Here is a 22,262-nt window from a genome sequence, read left to right on the forward strand (position 1 = left end):
AGGGCATGTGCGCCAAGTTTTCACTTCCGACGCTGGCTTAAAGTCCTTCTTTTTAAAAGCTAAAGGGTGCCGTCGCACAGGACCACCAGCGAGCTATATGAAGCTTGCTTTTGCATGAGGAAGGAACCGTACAGGCAGCCCACTGCACATGCATGGCCGGGTAAGCTGTGTTCGGTGTGACGTCGAGCAATAGCGTTTTAACAGGTTACTTTGATAGGCAGGCATATGAATGCATGCGGCAGATTGGAAGTGCATTACACGCAAATTGTCCCGCCAGAATATATCATTGACGCATGAAATCAGCTTGCGATACGCAGAGCATAAGATTTCGCATGTTTTGATCGTTTTATACGGATTTCGACGTCGCTGGCTCGATCCCGGCCGCGGTTGGGGCGGCGGCCACTTATCGATGGAGCCAATGTTGAAAGTGTGCTCTTGTGTCGTGCAGTGTCAGGCCTTAGGTGGATAAAATGCTCCGGATCCATGCTAAGCGACGTGCCGCACAACCCACATGCCACCTGAGCACTTCAGACCCTGTCTATCTAGCCTTTGCGTTTGCAAGTCTAGCCTTTATACTTGTAAGGCTAGCCTTTACACTTGTAAGTCTAGCCTTTACACTTGTAAGTCGTAAATATGCTACCAGTTTGCTACAATTAAACTGTTTATTACCCTTGAAAATTAAAAGCGCTGCGACGGAGAACAACAACGAGAGAGTAACGACCAGGACAGGCGCTACTATCAACTGAAAATTTATTCGAAGAACACAGTTTAAATGCTCGCAGAAGACAACCAAAGGCACATGAGCTTCACAGATTTTTCCTAGGTATCCAGATATAAAATCTCACAATCTTGGATGCTTACTGATGGTGAGCTCACGCACTTGTCACTGTTCTTATGGATGTGATATGACTGACAGTTCTCTAGTCATTTGATCTTTGTGTCTAAACTTAAAAAGCGGTAGGCATTTTTTCCTACTAGGCACATTTGACCCACTAGGTTTATTCAAATGACAGTCTCTATAATGAAGGGCCAAATTGGATGAAGGGGCACTATTCAATGAAGTGTTATGTTGGCGCAGGCGCGTATTAATACATTTGCCGGTTTGCCCTATATAATTTTTCCCCACATTTAAAAGGTACTTGATACACAACCCCTTCTTCACATGCGACAAAACGCGAATCATGGTCCACTTGGCACGCACTATTTCTTGTTCTAGTTTTTTGTTTCTGATCTCTAGCCCTTCTGTCAACAACCGCACAAATTTTGCCCAGCTTATAAGGAACCGAAAATAACACTTTCTACTGCCGATTTGCTTAAGCCTATGGGATAACCGATGGATATACGGGATCACTGCATACTTCTTTCTATCGCTATTGATATGGACCTGTGTATCCTCTCTACCAAAAGCCTCAATCTTCTTTACGATTTTATTGCTAGCTAGAATTATCACATCCATTGGGAAGCCCGCTAACCTTAACCTTTGGACATGTTGTTTGAAACTGCTATCTATAGCGCGAACACATGATTTTTAACAGCAGAACTTAAACAAGACACTGCAATGCCACATTTTACGATCTTTGAATGACCTCAATGATAGCAAAGCAAGGGTTTTTCCAATCTTATATCCAAAAATTGAAGCTGGTTTCCGTCCGGTAATTCAAACGTAAATTTCAATCCATACTCATATTCTACAAATGTTTTTAAAACGATATCCACTTGACTATTGCAGTCCTGGGCTTTAACAAAAAGCAAATAATCGTCTACATATCGGAAGACTTTTTTTACATAGTTACCGAATTTGTCATTAATGGATCTGTCCACGTAAGAAAGAAATATGTTGCTAAGAACTGGAGCCACTTTTGAGCCAATGCACACCCCATATTTTTGTATAAATAGTCTACCCTCCCATTCAACAAATGTGGATTTAAGATAAAAAGAGTAGCTCTAAAAAGGAGCCAATAGATACACCGCATTTTGAAATGAATGCCCCTTCATCATTTTCCTCTTCTATTCATTTTTTAACACGCTGGAGGAGCCTACTATGCGATAATCAATAGAATAAATCCTGCACATCAATACTGAACATGCCACACACACCCAGATTACTGCATTTCAAAAATTCTACAACTGCCACTGAATTAGGTACGAGAAATGAATCTTCTACGGAAAGTGAACATAAATTACTTTGCAGAAAACTTGCGACAACATGTTGCCAGGTTCCCCGTTGAGTAGCAATGGAACGAAAGGGAATGACAATTTTATGTGTTTTAACAGAAAAAAAGTACTTGTAAAAAATTTCCCTTCGTCTTTTTAATAGAGGTGTACAATCTGTCTAACTTCATTTCTCCTAATAGCCTTAACGCCTCAGTTTTTTTTTTTTTCATGGCACTGGTGCGCACAGGCTTAAAATTCTTGGTGATCGAATCCATAGCCTTCTCACGGAAAAGATTCTCTGGGAGAGCAACAAAATAACCTTCTTTATCCGAAACAACCACACGCATTTTTGCGGACGTCCGGAATTCGATCAATGGAGCATAGCCCCAACTTCTGATAGGCCCTCCGTCACACTTCTTGAGGGCATCAACGCATTCTACAACGCACCTGGGTTGATCTTCTTTCCGGGCTTGACACGCAATAGTCCTTCCAAGAGAGAGTTTTTCTTCTTTTTTCAAAGAAGGCGGCACACTGAATTTTGGACAAAACTTGAGGATCTCCTGAAACGCCTTTGGCACCGGGTGTTCGCCCAAAACCAAGAGCTTCCCTTCAGAGCCCGGAGACGTTACTTTGGAGGGTGACCAGGGGCGGGCGGAGTACCAAAGGAAGTCAGTGTGCTTCTTTGCTTGTCTGCACCACGCACGGAAGTTCCGCACACGGAGCCTGTTCTTCCCACGCGTCACCCAGAGGCAGTCCTTGTAGTAACGACGCTGTCGCCACCACTCCGAAGCCACAATCCTGCAGATCCTGTGATTGTGCCCATTAGACGGGAGCAAACCACCACACAACACCTGGACCTCAACGGGGCAAAGAGCACGTCTGGCATGCCACGCAGCTAACCTAACCTTGAAGGCACAAACTGCGATTAGAGAAGCCAGAGCAGCCTGGTTGTCAAAAGGAGCGGGATTAGGACATAGAACAAAGCTCATTGTACTAGAAATAAATTGCAGTAATACGGAAAGTATAGCTAGTTGGTACATGATTGCAAATTACGAGCGCTGCGACGGAAAACAACAACGAGAGAGTAATGACAAGGACAGGCGCTACTATCAACTCAAAGTTTATTCGAAGAACACAGATTAAATACTCGCAGAAGACAACCAAAGGCACATGCGCTTCACAGATGTTTCCTAGGTATCCAGATATAAAATCTCATAATCTTGGATGCTTTCAGATGGTGAGCTCACGCACGTGTCACGGTTCTTATGGATGTGATATGACTCGGACAGTTCTCTAGTCATTTGATCTTTGTGTCTAAACTTAAAAAGCGGTAGGCATTTTTTCCTACTAGGCACATTTGACCCACTAGGTTTATTCAAATAACAGTCTCTATAATGAAGGGTCAAATTGGATGAAGGGGCACTATTCAAAGAAATGTTATGTTGGCACAGGCGCGTATTAATACTTTTGGCGGTTGGCCCCATATAATTTTTCCCCACATTTTAAAGGTACTTGATACACAACCCTTCTTCATATGCGACAAAACGCGAATCTTGGTCCACTTGGCACGCACTTTTATTTGCCACGTTTATTAGATACGCATGTTTATACGCATGGTTATTACACCCTACCATCCCTGTGCACGTTGAACGTTTTCTAGAGGTTCTGGCACTTTAGTTGTTGCAATAGCTCGATTGGTGATCTACAAGTTTCAAAGTGTGTGCGCTCTTGTAATGCTTCACATTTAACATTAGTAGGTTAGGAGAAGCTTGCACGCATGTGGCTTATTTACTCTTCAAAGTGAAAATGTTCGTTTCATCTGGACTCCCTCGGTCTACTAAGTACTTCACAGCTTTGTGAGTGGAACAACAAGTTCCGGGAAAGTGCACGTAACATTTTTCGATTCCCTCTAACTACTTGATCTTCATTACCTCAGTTTTAGCTTAAACTCTCTGACAACATACCTTACTAGTTGTTACTTGCCATTGAGATGAGCTGCATATATATGAGCCCAACAGAGGTTGAGTTGAGCACCCTTTGTGAAGAAACATGAACAAATGTTAACGAAGAAGCTAAAGAATGAGTTACGGCTAGCCTTCTCATTCTATGGATACAAAGCAACCGGAAGTCAAACAGTTTTATATAAATCACCAGACAGTGTAATAAGTCCAGTGAATGATAAACTAGCTGAACTCTAAAACAATTCAGCATGGGCAAGTTCCTCAGATCCGGTCCGTAGGTGTCGGCTTCCATTTATCTCGGCGTATAGTTCGTGCACCCACACTTTCACGAGATTTTTGTCCCGTGGAAAACGAAAAAAGCGTATAACAGAGCCTTTCTTGGCGCAGTTGGTGCATCCCACTGCTCAGCAGCTCATAGGCATTACGATTCAGGGTCGAGGAAAAAGTCCCAATGCCCGCAATGAAGAGTTTTGTTGCTCGCGCAGCGAATCTATATGCGATCGCATGCATTCAGGCGACTGTTTTGCCCATCGGCGTCTGCGGCGCTAACCGGAAACGTCACCACCTTGGCGTCTCTCGCATCGTGTGGCGTACCCGAGGAGAGGTCTATTGAGTGCGAGGTTTCCAGGGTTATTGATTTTACTTATATCATTTTAGTGTTCTTTTAAAGTCGTGTAATGATATAGGTAAAATCAATAACCCTGGCAACCTCGCACCTCATTGTGCAAAACACAAATGCAAACCAGAATTTGAAGGAACCATAATCTTAGGCCGTTGAAAAGAAAGAAAATGGAGAAATAATAGAAGTGTTTCAGATATGAGAAACTGGAGAAGACAAGTTCGTAAGGGCGCCATCAGTCATGTTAACTAATAATGAGATAAAGAAATAAAGGAGCGTAGGTGCGTAGAAATGTGACACTGCCTGTTCAGTGACGTAGCGAAATTTTTTGTATTAGGAGCGCGTGTGGTCTGTTTTAAATGTAACCCTGTTATCAATAGACGTTAGTTGTCAGTGCGCGCTTGTGCTGTGTACGTGGTTCCTGCTTTCTTGCATATCTGTGTATATCGTAGCGCGAAAATCTTGACATGGTAAACCAACTAGCTCCCAGTGCTGCTTTGCTTGCTCATCATCATTAGCCGGACTATAACCATTTCAGGGCGAAGGCCTCTCTCATATTCCTCCAAATAACCCGGTCAAGTGCTACCGGCTCCCTTGAGCCCTGCGAACGTCCCGACCACATCCGCCCACCTAACTTTCTGCTAACCCCTGTCACGCTTTCCTTCCTTTTGGAATCCATTCTGTTACACTAAGCGACCATTGTTCATCCTCTTTTTGCAATTAATGTCCCTCGCATGACCATTTCTTCTTCTTGATTTTCACTACAATGCCCCCTAAAAAGAATTATATTTTAAACCACTCTGCATGCTTCCTATCTCTGAACGTTAGCAAACCATTTTTCGTTCCATAGCCCTCTGTGGTGTCCTCGATTTATGTAGAAGCATCTTCGTTAGCCTGCACGTTTCAGCTCTATAGGTGTGGACAGGTACTCCGGCGCTACACACGACAAAGCATCAACAACACGACCAATGCCTAAGTTGATACCGCCGCCCGGGAGGTGGACTTTTGTCCGCCTCCCTCCAGCTCAAGAAAGCGACGACAGTTAAGGATAGCTTGCTTACCTGCACCGCTGTGGGCAACCTTATTACGGCGTCAAGACGATCGACGGCAAACGTATGACTGAATGGACAATCTTATCTCGCCGTCTTTATGGTCCTGCAGCAGTGCTCCCGCGACGTGATTTCAGACATGAATTTTATGATCGAACATTGAAAGATTATCGATGCTCGCCTAAAGCTGATTAAGCTTTCTACCCAAATGCCTTACCTGCTCCGGCAAATTACACGCGTCAAGTTAGGAACATCCTCGACGAAAAATTGAGGTTACCGCACCGATCAAGTGTCATAATATTTGTGGGTACCGAAGATACCGAAACCACCGAATGCTTTTCCGAGAACGACACCTAGTTGCTAATTGATCGAGGATTACGCATCGAAAGCAGTATCATCCATTCTCAATAACGACAAGTTCAGCTGCATGTAAGGAACTTCACTGCAGAACACCGACATGGGAGCAAAGGCAAGACAACTGGTCTCCTCAACGAGTAAGCAAACATTCGAGATGTATTCACTAGTCCAGAATGAACGGAACATAAATCTACGCAAGGTCATCAGTCTACGTTAGACATCAACCGCAGCCTGCCGCGAAGCAGGAAAAAATCTGATACGCACGGTCTTGAAAGCTCAGCGAATAAATTTCTCCACCATCGAAGGTGCATCAAATATGGTTGGCCAAACACCGCATTATCACGGACGAACGCTCCCTACCTCTTCGCTGAAGACCCCATAGTGTATCACCACGAGAACGATCCAGGCCATTGGCGACCAATTTTAAGAAAATGTCTTCATGTTAACGTGATTCAGCAATCGAACAGCCCGTAGGTGGAAAGAGTCGTCTTAGTGAAGGCGAAAGACGGCACATTTCGATTCTGCAACGATTGCCACCGCTTGAGCAACGTGACAATAGAGAATTGCTACCCGATTCCTCGCCTCCATGACCGTCTAGAATGCCTCTGCAAAGCTATCTATGTCTTGTTCATGGCTATGAACAGCAGGCACTTGCTAATTGATGTAAACAAAAAAGACCGCGAGAAGACAGCCTTCATAACACAGGACGGCCTCTACGAAATTGGCCTGCACTCCTCACCAGCCACATTCTAAAACGTAATGGACACTGTCCTGGCTGAATTCAAGAGGCAGGCCTGTTTGGTATACTTGGGTGATGTTTTCTTCTCGTCCCACTTTGAAGACCGCCTGACAGGGCGGCGAATAGTGCTGCATGCCATAAAGCCATCGAGACTAAATGTAGATAAGAAAAGTGCCACTTCACCAATGAGGAGCGGTTGTTTCTGGGCCACGTTGTGAGCAAGAGCGGCGTTCGCCGAGACCCGTAAAAAACTACTTCGATCGCCTAATTACCACATCCTTGCGACAAGAAAGCCAAGCGCTGTTGGTTTAGGTTGTGCGCTTACTACCCCAGATATGTTAGGAATCGTTCGCGGCAAGCAAACAGTTGAGGCAACTTACAATGACTCATGTGCATTTAGATGGGCCGCAGCACAAAGGAGCTTTCAAGGAACTTAAGCGCCGCTTACTGTTCACTCCTGTCCGCGGTCACTTCTATCAAAGCGCCGAGGCAGAAATATATGCCTACGCTAGCAGCGTTGGCCTAGGTGCGGTTCTGGTTCAGAGAACTTTTGGAGAGGAAAGAGGTATCGCGTACGCCAGCCATTCGTTGTGAAAAGCCGAAGTATATTACTCGAAAATAGAAAAAGAGTGCCCCGAGATCATCAAGGGTAACTTCAAAGCTCCGTCATTACTTATATATGGCCGAATATTAGGTCAGTGCACGTTAAAGAACCCTTGGTGGTCGAAACTTCGAAACCTCCGGAGTTTTTCACTATGGTGTCTCTCATAGTCTTAATTGCTTTGGGACGTTAAACCCTACAAACCAAACCAAACCATCCATATTGTAATTGTTCATCACGCGCCTGCTGAATCGTCAATTTGAAAACCCCACTGGTCGGTTGCTCAATGTAGCTTAACTCTCCCAGAATATAACATCATGGTGGTCTATAAGTCTGGTCGCAAGCATTCTAACACAAACTGCTTGTCAGGGGTCTCTATTGGCCCGCCTCCGGTTGAAGATGACGACGATGCCTTAGGTACGGTAAGCGCCAGCAGTTTGGCAAAACACAAGCACTCGGACCCTGAGGTTGCATGAGAGACCTAGGAGATTACGTGGAAGGCAAGACATCGTTTTCTCCTACTATGTTCATGCGTCTGCGTTCAGCCTTTTCCTTGTAAAAAGAAGTCCTCGTTTAGAACTTTGCAGCCAACAGGAACCCATACTTCCTTGATGTGCCGAAAAAAGTACGAAATGAAATTTTGCTAGCTTTTCACACGAAACAAATTCGGGACATTTCGGGATAGCACGCATGCTGTATCAAGTGCAACAGCATTATTACTGGCCGGCATCACCCATTACGTCACAACGTGCGTCAGCGACTTAAGAGCCCTGCCAAACGGTTCGGCAGCGCAAGTTGCCTAATTTCTCATCGAACAAACTTTCCGTTAACACGGCGCCCCAGAAGTGCTTATCAAAGATAGGGAAACAATGTTGACGGCGGAACTGACGCATTCCATCTTGACCATCGATGACAGCGGCGTACCATCCCCAGACAAACGGACTTGTGAAGCGTCTCAGCTTCGCGATTGCGGACATGACTGCAGTGTTCGTCAATGCTCAACACAAGACATGGGACTCCAATTCTGCGTTACGTGATTTTTGCGTGTACCACCACTTTATAGAAGATGACGAGGGTGACCTCATTCCAGATTTTACATGGCAGGAATCCAACCACCACGCTCGATGCGAGGGTGCTGAACGTAACACAGGAGAACCTGAACGTTCCAGCCTACTTTCCAGCAATGCTCAGACGCTCGAAGGTAAAACATCAAGACGCGACGCACAGTACATGGAGGGGACGTAGTCTGGGTATGGGCTAAATAAAAAGCGTTTTACGTCCATACTTTGGCACACATAAATTTATTCACCGAGTTGAACAACTGCACTAAGAAGATATTTCCCGCGGTGCGACAGTATTGTAATGGTGACGTGTCCACAGATGTTATACACGTACAGGTGAGGACATAGTGAACGGAGAACGCTTTTCTATTCAAATCACAGTCATACTTCTTTTATCGGAGATGAAAAAAAATCACTTGTTTTTTTTTTTTTTGTCTGATAAAAGCGCATTGACGTCCAATACATTTACCATGTACCACGACTGCGAGTTTGAGTTATACGACGTATGAAAAATATTAGAAGTAAAAACTGTGCTCATTTTACTTTTGTCCGCGCCGATACGTTCGAGGCCGTTTACGCGTGCTTAGGAAAGTTTGATGTTTAAATCTCCTGGTGTTTATATTTACATTTCTGTGTTTATTTTACAACATTTGGAAGAATTGTTTGGACAACCACCGGAATGCGGCCTTATCGCTGTAATTGCAGCGCACGGACCAATTATGCACTCTTTATTTGGTCATGCTTGTTGTCGCGAGACACGGCTTTATGATTTCCTTTGTTATAGAAGGTGCTTCGATATGTATGCCGAAGGATTAGTCACGCACGTGTGTTTCAACGATGTTCTAGGCTATGCCAGCTACCGTTTGCTGTTTTATCTGTACGTTTCTTCGCCGCCCTGTCGCGCTTCGCCGCGCTGACAATTGAAACGGGCATTTTATGTTCAATGCCTGGCGAACACGTTTGCTGTTATCGCCATCGCCGAATCGCGTTTCTTTTGGGGGCACAAGTTACCGCAATATAATCTGTTTAGTGCAATTCTAGACTCTTCAAGACTCCTCATTTGTGTTCATTGGCATTGTCACCACCGCCTGGCAACTATATTACGATGAATGCGCTCAATGACTTTCATATTTCAGGTCGCTTTGATTTCATTTTGAATAGCCTAGCATTGGTGGCCAAAGTTTCCTTGGTAGCCTGAGGTTCAATAATAATAGTGCATTGTTCTGATACGGACAATTTATACCCTTAATTTTAGTGCGAATGTAGCGACGGTATGCCTAAAGACAGCTAAAGTTGAGAATTTAGAGAGGAAGGGCCTGTAACAAAACTACAAAATCATCGCTCTATAAACGACCTCTTGCCTTGCTGCGCAGTTCACCGTCGATAATAAAGCGATGCTCATCGACAAACCTGGAATTATCAATGAAATTAAAAATTTGCTGATTAAAAGCGAGGATGGGGCCATCTTCGAAGTTCACCACACAATCGAAGACTACGAAGTAATTAGCATTGTGAGTAAAACTACTCGTTCATGTCGTGGAGATCACCACGGATGAGGGTGTTCTTGTTTGCAAAGCGCCTAACATAAGCTTTATTTTCAAACGCCAAAACAATATGTGTTTCGCTCAAAAAGCACTAAATAAGCTGTCGGTGCTTCTGCTAGATATCGTAAGCTTGTTTGAGCGAACGTATACCGGGAAGTATACCGCACATATTTATGAAACTGGTTTTCGCCGACAAAGTTTACACTTCTCGGTGGATTACACAATAGAATTATCATGTATTTAGCTCCTACCTCCCAGCTAACTCTAACCTCACCCTAAATGCTGTCAATCCGGACCATGAGAAGGAAAAACAAGAATAAAATTGGGATGGAGCGCATTTGGCAAGCACTCAGAGATTATGACTAGCAGCTTACCGGTATCGCTCAAGAGGAAAGTATACAACAGTTGCATCTTACCTGTAATCACCTATGGGGCTGAAACGTGAAGGCTAACCAAAAGGGTTCTACTTTCGTTGGGGACAACCTAGAGGGCTATGGAACAAAAAATGGTAAGGGTAACATTAAGAGATAGGAAGCGTGCAGAATGGGTCAGAGAAATACCTCAAGTTACCGACATTCTAGTGGACATTAAGAAGAAGAAATGGGCATGGGCCGTACATGTAGTGGGAAGAAAGGATAACCAATGGTCGCCTAAGGTAACAAACTGAATTCCAAGTGAAGGAAAGCGTAGCAGGGGGCGGCAGAAAGTTGCGTGGGCGGATGAGGTTAAAACTTTTGCAGGGGTGAAGTGGATAAAGCTAGCACAGAACCAAGTTAATTGGAGAAATATGGGAGAAGCCTTCGCCCTGCAGTGGCTATAGTCAGGCTGAATAAGATGATGATGATGATGATGCATTTGACGAGCCAAGGTTAAATATGCGCTACAGGGCCAGTTTTATAATCACCCCACTTCTACGCTTATCTTCCCTTCAATTCCAATTTGCTGCCCTTTACGACCATTGGTTACAATCTTTTCGCCCTACGTGCCATGCTCATGCAGATTTGCTCTTTATTGTTTGCACATCAATGGAGGGGGGGTCCACCTTTGACCAATGAGTGCACGGTGATCGCTGCTGCCAACAGGCCCTTTTTCTTTTCAGAGGCATGCTCTGGGCTTCCCGCTTAAATGGGATTGCCCAGCGTTTTCCCCTTCCAACCACAGTGCGCCAGCTGCATTCTCAACGTGGGGATACCAACGCTCCCAAGTGAAAACCTGCAGCTGATATATTTGCAGCTATTAAAGCTTCAAGGCTTTCAACTGCTAATAGTAACGCCTTGGATTACTTATACTTTATGTGACTACTAAATCTGTGTCTGCAACCTGTTATGCAGAAAACCGATATAGATGAGCTCAACGAACGGCTGCCGAAAAAGAGCTTAGCCAGCAAAAGACCAGAATACCGAGTATTTGCTTAGCTCCGGCATTGACCTAGCATTCCAACTTTTGGAATTGAAGAAGAAGGGTAAACATAAGGTGGACTGCATTTCGCACATAATCAGACATCGCTACTTTACTAGCCTCATCCAATAGAGAGATGCTAAACAAATTTTTCTAAAGTTCTAATCTCCTAGAATGAAGACCAAATTTGATATAAATACATAAATCTTACATGCATTCATTGAAACGAGGCTCTATAAGAAAAATATATCTAAATACAGCGAACTATAATTTTCAAATCAGAGGTGTACATTAGGAGAGAGAGACAGATTGTATTAAAAATACTATCTTAAGCAAATAAATAACGACATGGATAAGGCTCCTAATACCAAAGAATGGATCTTCTATCCGTTAAACATAGTAGGTTAAAAGCTCATTAGAAAGCAGGATAGTAGAGGATGGAATAATGTTGGAAGATACAAGTAGGAAGTTCCCTGTACATGGAAGCTACAAGTGGAGCAGTATCGCATTAGGAGCAAAAACTTCGAACATAAATTTTTCGGACATCGGCTTAATAATGTGGTTACCATACGTGTTGTGTTCTTGGAGCGATGCTGCTGACAATGAATGTGTGTATGCCGAGCCTGAATGGCATCCCAGGAAGCAGAAAGTAAGACCCACTACTGGTATTTGGTTAGCAATGTCAAGTTGTATGTGGAGCTAGAGACTGCCAACACAGCTCTAATGTTGTTTTGTGCTGCCTGGAACGATGGTCGCTTCTTTTAATAAAAAAATGTGCATGCGTTAAATAAATTATTTATCAAAGGGAACTCAACATGGGTTGAGGGGGATCCTCAGTTCGCAAGTCGAGTCGAAGTTTGGACAAGGGGTCTTCGTCTGGGCCGAGAAGAAATTGTTCTTGCCTTAACACCTGCAATGCTTAAGGAACTGAAGCATACTCTTTTTCATTGTCCAGTGTGCTTTCGCAATGTTTAGCCGTGTTCCTTTCCTTGTACCACCCTTCACTATATATAGTACTTTAATCTTAGTATCATCGCCTCTGAACGGAAATGCTGTTTTTATACGCAGAAAGAATTTCCGCTCAGCTGCCCCAAGTTGACGCCTGGGGCTTATCTCGAAATTACCGCAGAAATGGACGACTCTGAGCCGTAAGTAAGCATGCTGACGTCACATATAGAAATTCACATGTGTAGTTTCAAAAGGCCAGCTGAGCTGCGCGCATGTGGCCTGCCTGTATTCGCTGTTTTGCTATTGCATGTTTTACTACATCATTCCATTTTTATGGACATTCAAAAAATAGTTCTCTGATTGCCGGGACAGTTTGACTTTAAATGATATTTGCCACCTTGAGGTCACAAACACTTTCAACTGCTATTAAAACGAGGAAAACGTAATTACATGCGTAAACAAAAATAAATAAATACCAGCATATTATTCCTAGCCAACCGTCGTGCTTATGTGTTTCAAATTTTGTCAAATATTTCTTTACTGCGACAAAGGTAACCTAATGAAAGGCCGTGTTGAGGAAATAGTTTCGATATTGCAACTGGACATCCACATATGAACACAAAACCAGCCTAAAATAAACGCAATACATGTCATGAATACTGAAAAGGGAATGTTTTGTAGAGTGCGGCTACAGTAAACAAGTGCAAGAATTTCTGTCTAGCACATTCAGTCCCCAAAGATGCCGAAAGTTTTCCACCTTTCCTTTTTTCATCATTTAGAAAACGATTTATATTATACAAGCGAAAAGTACTCGAGTATCTCAGTAGTGCCTGCTTGCCTCGTATTGAAAAAAAAAAAACGATTGTTTCGTAATCATATTCTTATTATCCATCCTGGCAAATAACTTAGTATATTGTTGGCCCGAAATTATGTTAAAAGTTGAACAGGCAATTTTCTTACTTTATTTGTTTTATACTGAGCTCTAGCATTTGCACAATGAACACCTTGTTGTAAAATTCATCGAAACAGACCTCAACGACATATTTCTGGCATTGTGTAAAATAACGATCTGCAAACGTTTAACAAAGCACCTGACTATTATCAACCCAGAATCCATAATACGCGACATCAAATGAACTGTTTAAGAGGATTGGATGCAGTGATTGACGGTTAACGAAATTTAATGAATAAACTTATTGCTAACTTTGCTTACCAGTTGCTATAAAGGAACCGGCAAGCGTTCTTAGTTTGGATTTCTTGATTTCCAGATGATTAATGCTAATCGTGTTTCCCCGACCTAAGGCTTAAGCTTGTTGTCTATGAAACTTGCAGCGATTATTATGACTTCCATACCTCACTTCGTTGTCCTCAAATAATCTTTTTATATTCCCTTTTTGTGCCTTCAGGGTGACGTCTGGTAATGTACTCCTGGTATATATTTTGCTTAGGAACGCTCCTTAACAAATGTTTACCTCACGAAGAACACTAGCCAAATTTCATTTCATTTATTGAAGCCTTAAAGGCCCGAGGGCATTACATAAGGGGGGGGGGGGAAATAACATTGTATAACAGCATACAAACACTAGTTCAAGAAACAAAAACAAAGAAAGAAAACGAAACCAACAAACAAACATTAACAAAATATACAAGAGTTGACTAGTGTGCATTGTCAAATAGAACACTGAAGGTGACTCGTTAGTTTTGCTCGGAAAATTTCACGATCTTTGGTTGAAGCAATAACCTCCGGTAGAGCATTCCATTGGGCTATTGAATCTGTAAAAAGAGTTATTCATTACTGCAGTGCGGCCAAAAATCAGATTTAACGGGTGACTGTGATTAAGTCGACGGGACATTCTTGAGGGTGGTTGCAGGAGAGGGTGCCGGTTGTGAGGATGGTAAAAAAAAGAATGAAGGAAGCAGAGACGTGATATAATACGGCGTGATTGAAGGTTTGGGAGGGAAAGAGTTTGTTTTAGTGCTCTGATGCTGGTTCGACATGAGTACTGTGACATGATAAATCGCGCGGCACGGTTTTGGATGGCCTCTAGATTATTAGCGAGGTATGCTTGTGAAGGGTACCAAATGGATGAAGCGCATTCTAGTTTTGGACGAACATAGGTCTGAAATTCGAGCTGTCTGATTTGGGGTAGTACTGATTGTAAATTTCTCCATAAGTAACCACGAGTGCGTGAAGCCTGCGAACATATTGTTTCAATGTGAGTAACCCATGATAAAGTTGATGTTAGGTGGACGCCAAGGTATTTATAAGATGACGTTCGAGCAATGGGAATGGAACTGATACGATATGTGCTGTTATCAGAGCTGTGCTTGCGAGACATAGATTGACATTGGCTTAAGTTAGGCGGCATGTGCCATTGCTCACACCATGATACAACCATGGCGATGTCATTTTGCAACCTAATGGTGTCCTCAGGGCCTTTGATAGCGTTGTAAATGACACAGTCGTCCGCGAAAAGTCGAAGTTATGTTTTTATGTTAGTTGGGAAGGTCGTTTATGTATATGAGAAATAATAACGGCGACAATCCAGCGCCCTGAGGGACACCTGATGTTACGTCAATTAGCGTTATGACAGTTGACGAATGTAAACTGTACGCGGCCTTTCAGGAAGTGTTCAATCCAGATGAATAAAGTTTGCGGGATTCCAAGGAAGGCAAGTTTAACTAGTAGATGATTATGGGGAACATGCTCAAATGCCTTTGAAAAGTCGAGAAATATGGCGTCAATTTGTAAGCGGTCGTCCATGTACTGAAGGATGCCGTGTATGAATTCGGCGAGTTGAGTTTCACATGACAGAAACTTACGAAAGTCGTGGTGAAGCAGATAACAGTATTTCAACGATTCAAGGTGAGTGATTAGATTTGATGCTTTCAAGTGTTTCAGAAGTTTGGACGGAATGCTGGTGAGCGAAATTGTTCGGTAGTTATTAGCTTTTGAGCTATTGCCGGATTTAAAAATGGCAATTATTTTTGCTTTTTTCCAATCGTGAGGGACGTCGCCATTGCTAAGCGACTGTGTCAATAACACGTAGAGTATCTTGCGTGATATTGCGATAGTATTTTTTAACATTTTGGGGCTGATTTGGTCGCAGCCAGCTGACGATCATAGTTTGAGGGATTTAATCAAATTTGCTATTCCATCAGGACTGAGTTGTATTTCAGGCATTGGGGTCACCGATAAGTCGGTAAATAAGGAGGTATCGGCGTTAGATGTAGAAAATACTGAGGAGAAGTAATTGTTTAGGGCCGACGCACATTTATCAATGCCAATAGGTTTCTCATCTGCGTCTAATAGTTCTATTTGGTTTATGTGGTTTTTTGGGGAGAGAATTCGCTAGAATTTGCTTGGATTTGAGTGCAGAATTCATAAGAGGTCAGAAGAAAAAAGAAATGTTTTAGAAGCTTTTAATTATTTCACATAACAATTCGCCCTACGTCGATATCGCTCCCATGATTTTTTAATGTTGGCTTGTTTCGCATTTCGGTAGAGGCGTTTTTTCTTATTAAGCAGGCGTTTTAGACGATTATTGAACCATTGGTTGTTTGAATCACTCTTTACGAGTGAATGTATGAGGACTGCAGATTTAACACTACATTTTTATATAATTCACAGTTTGTATTAACAGCACGAGCAGAGTATGAAGTTTTAAAGTGTTCATAAAAGCCTTCAAGCTCAAGGTTAACTTTTTCAAAGTTCGCCCTCTTGTAGTCAGTGATTAGTTTATGAGTGGTAGATCGCTTTTTGATAGGCAGTGCTATGCATACATGAAGGATGCTAAGGTCGCTGAAGCTGGGTATTAAGTTTATACTTTTGATGTCACCCGGATTAGATGTAAGCAAAAGATCCAGAGCATTGTCGCCCCATGTAGGGTATGTTATTATCTGATGTAAGTTGAAATCTAAAACTAAGTCTAGAAACTGTTTTGCTTCGTTTGACGATGACTTATGAAGTTCTGATAGCAGAGGCCAAATGATGGTCGGATAGTTGAAGTCTCCGAAAATAAATATAGGGGCGTTTGGTAACTTGGTTCGAACTAACGTCAGTGATAGGTGAAGGGAATTGCTAAACGACGGATTATTTCCTGGAGGAAGTTAACAGGCATCAAAAACTACTTTTATAGCTTTACATTGCACGCAGACCCATGATAGTTCGATGTTGTAGTCATGGAAGATGAGCGATGATGATAGGGAGCTTCTGACGGCTAAAAGTACAGCTCCTCCTCTTTTATCCTGCCGATCACGACGATACAGTTCAGAAGTGCAAGATGCCGGGCTAGTTGCTACTGCATATTGAAATAAAACAGTGCAGGGAATGGGACGAAACACGAAGGAAAGGAGACCCTGTGTCTTTGTCTCCTTTCCTTCGTGTTTCGTCCCGTTCCTTGCCCTGTTTTATTTCATTAGACGATACAGTGTTAAGTTGATACTGGAAGGGAAAATTCCGTGGTCGTATATGTCCTGGTGTAGCCACGCTTCGCTGAGCAGAATGATGTCCGGTTTACTATCTTTGATAAAAGAATGAAGGTCTTCACGCTTCGGGATTACACTTCGTAGGTTAGTATAAATGATACTGAGATCTAGAAAACAGCGCGGACGGGTGCTTAAAGCAATCGTAGTGAATTGCGGGATAGGGCGTCACTTTGAATTTGCACAAGTATTATCAGATGCTGAAACAATGGGCGAAGTGGAGCGAGGCATGGTATGCTCTTTTACGCTGTTGGATGCGGAATCATAAAAGTAGCATTTGCTTCCCACGTGTAGAGAGCTTAAAAGCGCATTTCAGTGGCTGGACGAATGCCAATAGTTCAGAGCGTGCGAACCGCGTGGAAGTAGCGAAGTCTTCTCTACTGGCAAAATCTGTATCTTTGAGCTTGCGCCCACAGCTCAGTATGCATTCTTTGGTTTTAAAATGGGCGAGTTTGACGATTATTGGGTGTTTTTTCCCTGATGAAAACTAACCAAGGCGATGTGCACGTTCTATGCACGAAGGGTCAAGCTTAAAGTCAAGATTTGTTTCGCAGAGCGACAGAACTTTGTCCTCAGAATCATTCCATTGCTCATTGAAGGAATCTTCGATTCCAAAGAACAAAAGATTTGCTCTGCGCATGCGATTGTTGGTGTCGATGTTTGCTGCCTTCAGTGCTGCAATTTTTTTTCAAATTTTTGTGTCATGTCTGTGTTGGCGACATTGCCTGAGCTTTTTTCAGCTGTGTCAGAATTATTGGTGCGGTCTAGCAAATAGCGAGGCGTGGTATGCTCTTTTATGCTGTTGGATGCGGAATCATAAAAGTAGCATTTGCTTCCCACGTGTAGTTTATCGAAAGAGAGCTTAAAAGCGCATTTCAGTGGCTGGACGAATGCCAATAGTTCAGAGCGTGCGAACCGCGTGGAAGTAGCGAAGTCTTCTCTACTGGCAAAATCTGTATCTTTGAGCTTGCGCCCACAGCTCAGTATGCATTCTTTGGTTTTAAAATGGGCGAGTTTGACGATTATTGGGTGTTTTTTCCCTGATGAAAAGTAACCAAGGCGATGTGCACGTTCTATGCACGAAGGGTCGAGCTTAAAGTCAAGATTTGTTTCGCAGAGCGACAGAACTTTGTCCTCAGAATCATTCCATTGCTCACTGAAGGAATCTTCGATTCCAAAGAACAAAAGATTTGCTCTGCGCATGCGATTGTTGGTGTCGATGTTTGCTGCCTTCAGTGCTGCAATTTTTTTTTTTCAAATTTTTGTGTCATGTCTGTGTTGGCGACATTGCCTGAGCTTTTTTCAGCTGTGTCAGAATTATTGGTGCGGTCTAGCAAATAGGATATTAACTTTTCCTGTGTATTTTGGGCAGATTTCATTTGTTTAATATTTTCGCGAAGGACTTCGAGGTTAGCTTCTAACCGCTTGAGGGCTTCTGTGAGTTCATCAGAATTTAGAGGGGGTCCAGGATTTTCCTCAACATCGCCGGAGAGTAATACCAGAAACTGATAGAGCAAATCAAAAGTATATGCTTCACAACAGAGGCGAAGGAGGTTGGCAAGATCGCGGCATTTCAAGTCGTAGGGGCACGACACCACGACGAGGAATATGTCATCGCTTCTTAGTTCTCTACAAAACAGAATGTAACGAACCCGGAAGGTGAGCACACAGGTCAACATTTTGTGTCTGGCGGTGTCATGCCCTGAGTAGCTGGTGGGTTGCTGGTGATTAAATAGGCTGTGCTCCGGTCCCGTGACAGTTGACGTCGCCGAAGGCCACGTTTGCCAGGTCGATAGCCAGGAGTGTGCTAGTAGTGGCGGGTGACAGGCGGTGTTACTCTGGGGCAGGAAAATTGTAGATGACGGCGGGCTTGCTGCATGCAAGCAGAGGATTCCGGTAGGTGGCAGGCTGTAGACCGAAGGGCGCGCACTTGCCATGATCCAGTGCGTAAGGACCTGGAAGGTGAGTACACTGGTGAACATTCTGTGTCTGGCGGTGTCAGGCCCCCTGGCCCAAATGTGTAGTCATTTTTTTTCTTGGCAAGAGAACTTCCAGGACTATGAGACTTCCAACCTAGAGAGAATATTTCACATCTTTGTATAGAATCTGCGATGATTGCCATTCCTGAGAAGTCGTATTATCAAACCACTTAAAACGCATTGCGCGCAGAGGAAGGTAGGCATAGCTCAAAGGCTTTGCTGAATGTCTTGTTTGAGTGCCATGGCTGATTCGAAGTTATCCGCAGGACGAATAAGAGTACAAGCATTCACTGACCCGCCACATAGCCCTTCTATGGCGCCCCGCAGTCAGGTGCGTCTTTCTAGGGTTTAACCCTGTTTTCAAAGAGCAAGTGGTGTTCGTTTTTGGGTCGTTCGCATAGTACAAGTTGCTCAGCCAGAACAAATCGGCCTGAACCAACAGTCACTATAAAAGACACCGAAATAAAATATTTGAATTTCAGATAGAGATGGGCATCTCTCGTAAGCACAGCTAATGTGTTCGGTTTGTGGGTGGTTAGAGGGGTGCAAAATTTAAAAACTCGGAATGAAAATCAGGAACACCTTCACGATCATAAGTAATTGCAATGTTCTCATATCAGCATCATTTTAAAAGTCGTTGTACATAGATTCTCAGTCTAAATATAACGAGTGAACGCAATATCTGTGAAGTACACTTGGGGGCAACAGTGGCTACTTGGAGGAATGGCATCTCGCTGGCTATCAGATCCGCAGTACATCTCCGACTATATTAGATATCCGATCGTGCATCAAAATAGGACACTTTCGAAGGTCAGATATTACTCTCAAGCTTTAGGTTATTCCTGCCAATAAATCAAAGCCCCATTTATATTAATACTTTGATGTAGATCCAGATTAACCTCAAGGAAGAGTTCCTACAGACTTTTCTCCTGTGTTTCGCAAATAGGCTCATCCAGAGAGCACGATAATTGTGGACTGGAACGTACTTTATCATGAGGTTTCAATGCTTTTTAGTAGTACCTAAGTGTGGACACCACATATAGCAAGCGTGTTATCTGGTTTGTTGTTGGACTTGTTCACGCATGAGACTAGAACATTCGACTTTTTTGCCCATCGATGGGTGTTGAACTCCTGAAAACGAATGAAATATGCCATTGCAGAGATCTTCCGTCTCTGTTCTGAAACGTCCTAATTTTAGTGACAAGTTTAAGTTGCAGAACCATACAACATGAAACGTAATTTTCCAACATGATATTTGCTTTCTGATGACATATAATCGAAAACAATGTGAAGGATATTTTATAAATTGCAGGTTTTCGCATCTTTCCATTAGTGAAAACTCTTAAAAGATAGACAAATTGGCAAGTTGATATTTGTTAATATGGGAAATGTATAGCGCTAAATGTAAACACAGAAAGGACAAAGACGGACATACGTGCACTAACTCGGCGCTACATTTTATTGGAGAAAACACAGATCCTTATACGAGTATTTGAAGTGATAACAAAAAGCCTTGAGCACTTTCACAAAGCACATTTTAAGCACTACCAAGCCTAATATCAGTCACTATAGCCCCGCAGGGGTGGTGCAGTGGTTGCGACGCTCGACTACTTTGTCCAAGGAAGCGGGATCGAATCCCGGCCTAGGCGGCTGTTTTTCGATGGAGGCGAAACGGAGTGGCGTCCGTGTGCTCCGTGGTGTTTTGTCTTTTCTGTCGTTCAATGTGTTAGCGCGGTGAAACCAATATGAATAACCATCTAGGCCCAATTCTCGCCATTTTAGTCTAAAACGCTTAAGAAGGAGCTAAGTATCTTCAAGAACCAATTCTCTCACAGATAGTAGAGCTGTCCTTCTCGAGAAGCATTTCCTGGAAAGTCGCGAAAAAGATATGCCGAAGGTTCTTAGGGGAAAGTGTAAATTGAAAGCCCTAGGTGCCCTTCCGGCGAAATAAGGATTTGCGTTTCAACCTGATTTCGTCGAGGCCAGTGAGCTGCAGCTGGTTTTGCGGGACAACAAAAGGCATTTTGTTGCAGCCCTAGAAGTGATATTTTGCTGAAAAGGCTTCAGCAGCGCATCTAAAATTTTCAAACGTGTTAATACAGATAGCCTATTTTCGAAGAAAGCGTCGTTTTATTGCTTTACGTGTGTAACCTTGTACTGTTGGCAACGGCAGTAATGAAGGCGGAAGGTGATACGTTGCATAGGTATTTCGTGGCAAAGACTCATAAAATTAACGTTCTATCCAGAGCCGTAGTTTCAAAAGCCGGAAGTCGCTATCACAGGGTATATTAATATTTGCGGAAACACCTTTACGTGTTAGTAGTTCGCGATCCCTTTCTTATTAAGAAAGCAGCCGCCATGAAAAAAAGCTGCTGATCACAGACTGGGACAGGTTTCGGAACCTCCGGAACGACGCCTCCCCCCCCCCTCCCTCCATCTGTAATCAAACATCTTGCGAGATGGATGGCAGAACTCACAAAGGACTTCGATAGAGCAGCATCTGAGATCCCGAGTAATCGGGCACTGCACGGCCGACAGCAGACTCCTTCTCATATGGGAGTGAAGCTAGTGAAATGTGGATTTAATAGATGGGTTGAACGTTTAGCGCTGGCAGTAATTCGGGCACAGCAGGATCGGAATACCAGCCGCATGGCACAGCTTCAGCGCGAGAGAGATGGGCGCCGGAGTCCAGCGGTGAAGAAGTCGCCATCCTGGCGAATCACGGAGAGGAGACAACCAGAGGGTTGTAATACGGCTTGAGGCGGCTAACATGGACAACCTCACGGCCGCCGTGGCGGTGGTCGGAAGAAGGGGTGACTGGCTCGATGACATAGTTAACAGGGGATGTGCGTTCCAAGACGCGATAAGGTCCGTGGTATTTCGTTTCTAGTTTGCTGGTGGCAGGAACGCATAGCCAAACGAAGCTGTCGGTCAGCAACGTCGGAGTAGGGGTATCGCTATCACGCTGATCTTTGCTATAGCCTTGAGCGTTGGAGGTAAACGTGCGAGCTAGCTGACGGCATTCTTCAGCCTTCTGTACAATATCGCACAAAGCACTGTACTCAGAGGCATCTGGATGGTATGGCAAAATTGTGTCCAGAGTACAAGATGGTTCACGGCCGTATAAGAGAAAGAAGGGCGAAAAACCAGTTGTTGCTTGGGTGGCAGTGTTGTACGTGAATGTTATGAATGGCAGTACCTGGTCCCAGTTGGAAATCCAGATTCAGATGTAACATACATTGCGAGCATGTCCCCAAGCGTACGGTTGAAACGCTCCGTGAGGCCGTTGGTTTGCGGGTGGTACGCTGTTGTAGCCCGATGTATCGATTTGCAAGACGACAGCAGCTCTTGGACTATTTCGGAAAGA

At 43.6% G+C, this 22,262-nt stretch overlaps 1 protein-coding gene across 1 annotated transcript in view; it reads left to right on the forward strand.

Annotated features, from left to right (window-relative positions):
• LOC146174929 (uncharacterized) overlaps positions 1–22,262 on the forward strand; it is a 225,624-nt gene that overhangs the window by 123,214 nt on the left and 80,148 nt on the right. The window contains exons 5-6 of the mRNA XM_084583296.1: positions 9,915–10,052; positions 12,552–12,631. Of these exons, the coding sequence (XP_084439422.1) occupies positions 9,915–10,052; positions 12,552–12,631 (218 nt within the window). The remainder of the gene's footprint in view (positions 1–9,914; positions 10,053–12,551; positions 12,632–22,262) is intronic.

The sequence above is a fragment of the Amblyomma maculatum genome, chromosome 11 (genome assembly GCF_055883805.1).
Source record: "Amblyomma maculatum isolate TAMU_Amacu chromosome 11, ASM5588380v1, whole genome shotgun sequence".
Classification (NCBI taxonomy): domain Eukaryota; kingdom Metazoa; phylum Arthropoda; class Arachnida; order Ixodida; family Ixodidae; genus Amblyomma; species Amblyomma maculatum.